This window comes from Melanerpes formicivorus, unplaced genomic scaffold (genome assembly GCF_026170545.1).
Source record: "Melanerpes formicivorus ecotype bairdi unplaced genomic scaffold, bMelFor1.0.p_v2 SCAF_2, whole genome shotgun sequence".
Classification (NCBI taxonomy): Eukaryota; Metazoa; Chordata; class Aves; order Piciformes; family Picidae; genus Melanerpes; species Melanerpes formicivorus.
The window spans coordinates 2,990,627-2,998,086 of record NW_027142354.1 but is presented as its reverse complement, the minus strand read 5'-3'; the positions used below and the strand labels follow the sequence as shown (position 1 = coordinate 2,998,086).

The window sequence follows — 7,460 nt, the reverse complement described above, 5'->3', positions numbered from 1 at the left end:
CACCCACCTGTACAGTTTGCTCAAGGTGCAGGCTGGCAGAGAACAACTCTCATGTGCTGCAATGCCCATCCCTCCTCGAGACACAGTCAGAGTGGCACCAATCAGCATACTGCTGAGGGTCATTTCCAACTCACATGCAGGGCTGCTTGGCAAGACTGGGCTTGTTCATGGGGATATGTTCTCTTCTCTCACTGCAAGAACCAGATGATTCTAGACATTCCATTCCCTATTTTGAGCTCAGTAACCTATACTTTGCAATATAAAGAACTTCAATTTTTGATTGCAGCTTGAATAAAATAGTCCTGCTGTCCAGTCAAGATCACCCTACAAGCTCTGGCTAACCTGGAGTTAGACATGTTGATTGGCAAGCTGACACTGGGGTGTTCACTATCTGCTGTCTGATGCCAAACAGGAAAGGTAATGGCTGCGTTCTTCCTGCTTTTCTCTTGGCAGAAGCACTTCTTCTCTTCTATCAAGTTACTGATCTATTTTTTCTCTTCTTCACATTTCTAAGGGTGTATTAACACCCAAAGATAATTTTGGCCAGTTATTTCCGATTCCTTTATTAAACAGAACCCTTCAAAGACTGCTTTATCAGACCTTTCTTGCCTTGAAATTATTTCACCTGCACCACTGTTAATTATGAGCTTTCCACAGATTAAGGCATCACCTTCTTATTTTCACACACAATACATTATGCCTTCTGTTCAAGAAATAAGAGAGCAGCCTCTTTCTTCACTTAATCAAAGGGAGAAGCAAGCTGAACAATGCAAATTTCTAAGGCACAGCCTTGACTGCACATCTGAGGTAATTTCCTGTCTTCTGGCACACTGTGGAGATTGCAGACAATTCTCAAACTCACTTTCATGTTTGCACGTATCTTAATTGCAATTTATTCATACAGGCAAAGCATTCTCTGAAGGAACTTAAATTGCATTAAACAGCAAGAGAGACATTTAGCCACTGCTTCAATGGATGGTGAAAAAAAACACAACAGGAGTTGCCCTGAAAAGTTCTGTCACTGGTTTGCTGATCTCCTTATGTTCTCAGTCCCACTTGGAAGTTTTCCTTCTCATATACCTGGACCCCTCACTGTCGATGGCTTCATAGAGGTCCTTTTTATTCTCTGCTGTTGCATGCAAATAACCAAGGTAGGCCACACAGAGGCTAATTGCTACGAGTCCAAATGCCATCACAGGTTTGTTCTGACAAGAAAAAAAAGCAAATTAGTTGTGGTGTTAGTCAAAACATTTTTCATTCAACACAAACATTACATTCTTCTATCTTGGCTTAGAAAGGGAACAGCAAACTATTGTGAAGTCTGCAAAAATCATCACTGCTTTCACAGAGACTGATCCAAACGACTTTGACAAGCAGCAAGAAAGGAGACTCGATTTTATGATAGCAAAATGAATTCCCTTTGAAAAAGAAGGCTCCTGGAGATAGAACATCACATTGCCCAGGACTCTACCTATCACTGGGTGCAAATGCTGCTTGAGCATGAACAAACAGGCCAAACCCAGGCACTAAAGGCAAGTACTACAAACTTCTAACAGAATCAGTCTGGATATACTACTGGGAGAATGCACTTTGCTCCTGCCAAGCAAAGTGCATGATACCCTGCTACATGATTCCCTGATCATGGATTACCAACACAAAATCTGCTTTTGCTATATGCACACATCTGATCCATCATCTCTTCCTGGGTTCTGCAAGTGTAAATAAAACCCAAGTACCATCAACTTCATTATTTGAACTTCACTCAAAGCCAGAAAAACCAACATGCAGAAAAGCTATCAAAAATCCTCTCCTTTCTATCAAAAATCTCACATTTTGTGATTTGTTCACTTTTAAATATTAAAGGGGCCTCCTATCACTTAACCTGACAAATTACATTGATAACATATCTGTAAAGAGTCTTTCTGAAAGCAACAAGGTTAGGTACAAAAGAATCAGACATTTTAACAGCTAAATAAAAGCTGGAATAAACAATGTAATGTTTTGGGATCTTAACAATCTGAGTAGAGAGAAGTAAAAATATTTTCAGTTACATTACTGAGTAGTTTGCATACTGTGTCCAGTTCTAGGCCCCTCAGTTTAAGAAGGACATTGAGACACTTGAATGTGTCCAGAGAAGGGCAACAAGGCTGGGGAGAGGCCTTGAACACAAGCCCTATGAGGAGAGGCTGAGGGAGCTGGGATTGCTTAGCCTGGAGGAGGCTCAGAGGTGACCTCATTGCCCTCTACAACTACCTGAAAGGTGGTTGTAGCCAGGAAGGGGTTGGTCTCTTCTCCCAGGCAACCAGCACCAGAACAAGAGGACACAGTCTCAAGCTGTGCCAGGGGAGGTTTAGACTTGAGGTGAGGAGAAAGATCTTCACTGAGTGAGTCGTTCGTCATTGGAATGTGCTGCCCAGGGAGGTGGTGGAGTCACCATCCCTGGAGGTGTTCAAGAGGGGCTTGGACGTGACACTTGGTGCCATGGTGTAGTCATGGGGTCTGTGTTGATAGGTTGGACTCGATGATCCTCGAGATCTCTTCCAACCTTAGTGATACTGTGATACTCTGATACTGTGAAGAGACGGTTACACAAAGCACACAGAACTGCAATGACTATTTTAAAGCAATTGTATCTCTCCAGGCATATAGTTTCTCTCAGAATAAGCCTCTTACAGGTTTAATGAAAAGCTCTGGGTTCACAGCTCGGAAGAGCATAGTTGTTTGAACACTCTTCAGTCCTGGTTTTCTGTCTCTGGGCGTTTCATTTTCATTTGGAGCTTTGACGGAAGACATTTTAATTAACGTCGGGTATTTCCTAAAGGCAGAAGGAGAAATGTCATATTCATCAAATTACAAACTGAGAGAATCACATTCACTGACTTCACACTCAGCTTGTCTTCACAGCATTCATTTTTCTGTATATATTGTGTATATTAACGATTCCCTTTGGTGTTCCACTGGGTTTTGCTTAAGCAAACTGATTTCTGAGCACGTTCATTTTGTGCAGCCTAAAATAAAGTGCTGGAGATGCACATCTTAATAATAATAACAATAATAACAATGGTAATAATAATAATAATAATAATAATAATAATAAAAAAAAAAAAACCACCAGGTTGGATGAGACCTTCAAGATCATCGCATCCAACCCATCAACCAATCCAACCCACCTAAACAACTAACCCCTGGCACCAAGCACCCCATCAAGTCTCCTCCTGAACACCTCCAATGAGTAAATGTGAACTGTGTCCACTTCTGAGCCCCTCAGTTTAAGAAGGACATTGAGACACTTGAATGTGTCCAGAGAAGGGCAATGAGGCTGGGGAGAGGCCTTGAGCACAAGCCCTACGAGGAGAGGCTGAGGGAGCTGGGATTGTTTAGCCTGGAGAAGAGGAGGCTCAGGGGTGACCTCATTGCTCTCTACAACTACCTGAAAGGTGGTTGTAGCCAGGAGGGAGTTGGTCTCTTCTCCCAGGCAACCAGCACCAGAACAAGAGGACACAGTCTCAAGCTGCACCAGGGGAGGTTTAGGCTCAAGGTGAGGAGAAAGCTCTTCACAGAGTCATTAGTCATTGGAATGTGCTGCCCAGGGAGGTGGTGGAGTCACCATCCCTGGAGAGGTTCAAGAAGGGATTGGACGTGGCACTTGGTGCCATGGTGTAGTCATGAGGTCTGTGTTGATAGGTTGGACTCAATGATCCTTGAGGTCTCTTCCAACCTTGGTGCTACTGTGATGCTGTAAACCTCTTTATAATGTGCCTGAAGTTTTTCACTTGCCTTTGGCTAATGCTTTAGCTACTTGGGAACTGAGTAGCACTTTTCAGACCACTGGTTAAAAAAAAAAAAAAAAAGACTATGTGAAGGAACATTTTTACTTTTCTTTTAAACCCCAGTGCAGTGCTCACCCTATCCAGCCACCCCAGCAGCCCCAGGCCTCCCTCAGATCTCACATTTACACAGAAGGAAGAGACTGGATGGGGCACTTGGTGCCATGGTTTAGTTGATTAGATGGTGTTGGGTTATAGGTTGGACTTGATGATCTCTGAGGTCTTTTCCAACCTTATTGATTCTATGATTCTATTCTATTCTATTCTAAATTCTAATCTATTCTAAATTCTAACCTATTCCACTCCATTCCATTCCTCCTTTAAAGATGCTACCTGAGCAATGAATGAAGCTGGAGGTGGGGAGATTCAGGCTGGATGTGAGGAGGAGGTTCTTCACCATAAGAGTGGTGAAGCCCTGGAATGGGTTGTCCAGGGAGGTGGTTGAGGCCCCGTCCCTGGAGGTGTTTAAGCCCAGGCTGGCTGAGGCTCTGGCCAGGCTGGTCTAGTGTGGGGTGTCCCTGCCCATGGCAGGGGGGTTGGAACTAGATGATCCTTGTGGTGCCTTCCAACCCTGACTGATACTATGATACTATGACAAAACACGTTCTTGGTTAACCCTGATTACTGAGGGGCAGAGACAGTGCTAGGGAGCCCTCTTGCCCCACAATTCACCCGAGCGGGGATCCACGGGCAAGATTCACAAACTCATCCTAGCAATCGCCCCGAGCTTCCTCGGGCAAGGCCCCAGGCACAGCGGGAAGGTCAGGGCAGCTTGGAGGTCGGCCAAAGGGGAGTACGTGGGCACAGGGTGGCACGCCGCCAGTCCCTGTGCGAGAGGCAACCGCCCAGGAGCTCCACTTGACTGCCCCGCACCGGCGCCCGAGCAGCACAAACGGCAGCGACGGAAAGGGCGGAAAACCCCATCCCGGGTGCCCAGCGCTCTTCTGACGCCGCCACCGGCTTTAAACCGGGAACGAAGCCCGCAGTTCCCAACAGGAAAAGCCCGGCGGGCTTGCCCGGGACATAACGAGCGGCTCAAGACGCAGAGGGCGACAGTTATGTCCTGACCACCCACCGGCGCCATCGCCCCCCGCCTCTCACCCCACTACTCACCCCCCAGAGCCGGCGCCACCCCCCTTCGGGCGGGACGCGGCGGGGAGGGGCGGGGCTGAGCTGGCGCGGGCCGCGGCCTGCACGCGTGCGCACCCTGCTGGGCGGAGGCCGCCGGCAAGGGCGCGGGCTCCGCCCCGGGCCGCCCATCCCCTCACGGCGTTGACAGGGGGAGGAGCAGCGGGTTTGCTCCCGTTCGGGGCTGAGGGCTGCCTCCTGGAGCCCAGCTCCGCACAGCCAGCGGGAGGTGCGGGACGGGGCTGGCCCCGGAGCAGGCTTTGTCTGGCGGATGTTGGCCCTCGGTACCAGCCAGGCGCTGGCAGTCACCTGTAAACACCCCGACAGCCGTATACGATAAGCCCAGTTGCTGCCAACCTCGGTAATCAGGCTAGCAGCAATTGCTTTTCAAATGAGGGAAATAGAAACAAGCAGCCGGTCTGTTGATCCCAAGTGTCAGTGTTGTCCCAAAAGCAGAGTCATTTCCCCGGTGTGCGACAGCCAACGTGCACACTGAGCAGAGGGATTTGTGTTTGTCGGTGATCTATGCGCAGCCAGGAGCTGGTCAGGTCCAGGGAGGTGATTCTCCCCTCGACACCGCTCTGGTGAGACCCCACATGGAATACTGCATCCAGTTCTGGAGCCCCTATTACAGGAAGGACCTGGACATGCTGGAAGGTGTCCAGAGAAGGGCCAGGAGGATGATCAGAGGGCTGGAGCACCTCTCCTGTGAGGACAGACTGAAGGAGTTGGGGCTGTTCAGTCTGGAGAAGAGAAGGCTCCGAGGTGACCTAAATGTGGCCTTCCAGTATCTGAAGGAGGCTTACAGGAAAGCTGGTGAGGGACTTTTCAGGGTGTCAGGTAATGATAGGGCTAGGGGGAATGGAGCAAAACTGGAAGTGGGGAGATTCAGACTGAATATTAGGAAAAAGTTCTTCACTATGAGGGTGGTGAGACACTGGAGCAGGTTGCCCAGGGAGGTGGTGAAAGCCTCATCCCTGGATATTTTTAAGGCCAGGCTGGATGTGCCTCTGGGCAACCTGATCTAGTGGAAAGTGTCCCTGCCCATGGCAGGGGGGTTGGAACTGGATGAACCTTGAGGTCCCTTCCAGCCCTGACAATTCTGTGATTCTGTATTCCACAAACTATCTCAACATAATTACAAAGTTTTGTGTACAAGTCTAGTTAACACACTCCTACCTGTGTGTATTTACAGTTACTCCTTGATTGGTTTACAGCTTCTTCAGTTAAAACAAGAATCTCTACAAAATTGGCAGCACACACTCTGATATGGGTGGTCTTGTAGGCAAGGGGCTTGTCAGCTCAAGGGGTGTGTGGTTTAGTATTGTAATGGTATGCTAATGAGAAAAGTTCACTCATTAGGAGCATAAATTGCAACAGTTTTACATCTTCAGGGTTTGCTGATAAAAGTTTCTTCTGTTGACAAGTTACTGTTTCTTTAGCTGTTGATGTCCTTGGTGTCTTCGTAATAGCCTTTTGCTTTACTGCAATGGGAATTTCCAGCACAAGCATCATCAATCTTTCAGGTCCTCTTCAAGGATGTTGTTCCCAGCAAGGCATGCATTGTTCATTCAAAGTAATCAGCTTTATACTGTAAAGCTTCCCAATCCTCCTTAGAAGATCAATATAGTATAGTTAACCCTAATTTAAACAGTGTCACTATAACCTAAGCATTTATTCAAACAGCTTCACTTGGATAACAACAGGCTCAGGAAGGGGTGTTTCACATGGAGATGCATCTCTGGAAGTGCAGCCATTTGAGCAGAAAAATACAGTGCAATCCATCCTGGCCTGCATTAGGAATAGTGTGGCCAGCAGGAGCAGGGAAGTCATTGTGCCCCTGTACTCTGCACTGGTTAGGCCACACCTTGAGTACTGTGTCCAGTTCTGGGCCCTTCAGTTTAAGAAGGACATTGAGACACTTGAATGTGTCCAGAGAAGGGCAACAAGGCTGGGGAGAGGCCTTGAGCACAAGCCCTATGAGGAGAGGCTGAGGGAGCTGGGATTGTTTAGCCTGGAGAAGAGGAGGCTCAGGGATGGCCTCATTGTCCCCTACAACTACCTGAAAGGTGGTTGTAGCCAGGAAGGGGTTGGTCTCTTCTCCCAGGCAACCAGCACCAGAACAAGAGACCACAGTCTCAAGCTGCGGCAGGGGAGGTTTAGACTCGAGGTGAGGAGAAAATTCTTCACCAAGTGAGTCGTTCGTCATTGGAATGTGCTGCCCAGGGAGGTGGTGGAGTCACCATCCCTGGAGGTGTTCAAGAGGGGATTGGATGTGGCACTTGGTGCCATGGTCTAGTCATGGGGTCTGTGTTGATAGGTTGGACTCGATGATCCTCGAGGTCCCTTCCAACCTTAGTTATACTGTGATAAATGTCGAAGCACCCAGACTCTGAGAGCCCCTCCGTGTTTTCTTTTGCAGTAATCAAACTGCATTTATTCATTCCTTGACAGATGGCAGAGTAATAGGATATTGCAGGTTATGTTGTTCCTTCTACATCCAGA

The 7,460-nt window shown here is 47.8% G+C and overlaps 1 protein-coding gene across 1 annotated transcript; it reads right to left on the bottom strand.

Annotated features, from left to right (window-relative positions):
• Window positions 1-216: 216 nt before the first annotated feature.
• On the bottom strand, window positions 217-4,972 carry SMIM8 (small integral membrane protein 8). The gene is made up of 3 exons (XM_068149225.1): window positions 4,941-4,972; window positions 2,674-2,815; window positions 217-1,205 (listed from the first exon to the last, which is right to left on the bottom strand). The coding sequence occupies exons 2-3, from the start codon at window positions 2,791-2,793 to the stop codon at window positions 1,047-1,049; spliced, it is 279 nt and encodes a 92-aa protein (XP_068005326.1). The 5' UTR covers window positions 2,794-2,815; window positions 4,941-4,972; the 3' UTR covers window positions 217-1,046.
• Between the last annotated feature and the right edge of the window lie 2,488 nt (window positions 4,973-7,460).

Coding starts and splice junctions, on each gene's coding strand:
- SMIM8 (XM_068149225.1), bottom strand. CDS start 2,793: ATGTCTTCCGTCAAAGCTCCAAATGAAAATGAAACGCCCAGAGACAGA. Junction 1,206..2,673: donor CAGAGCTTTTCATTAAACCT/GTAAGAGGCTTA, acceptor TTTTCTTGTCAG/AACAAACCTGTGATGGCATT.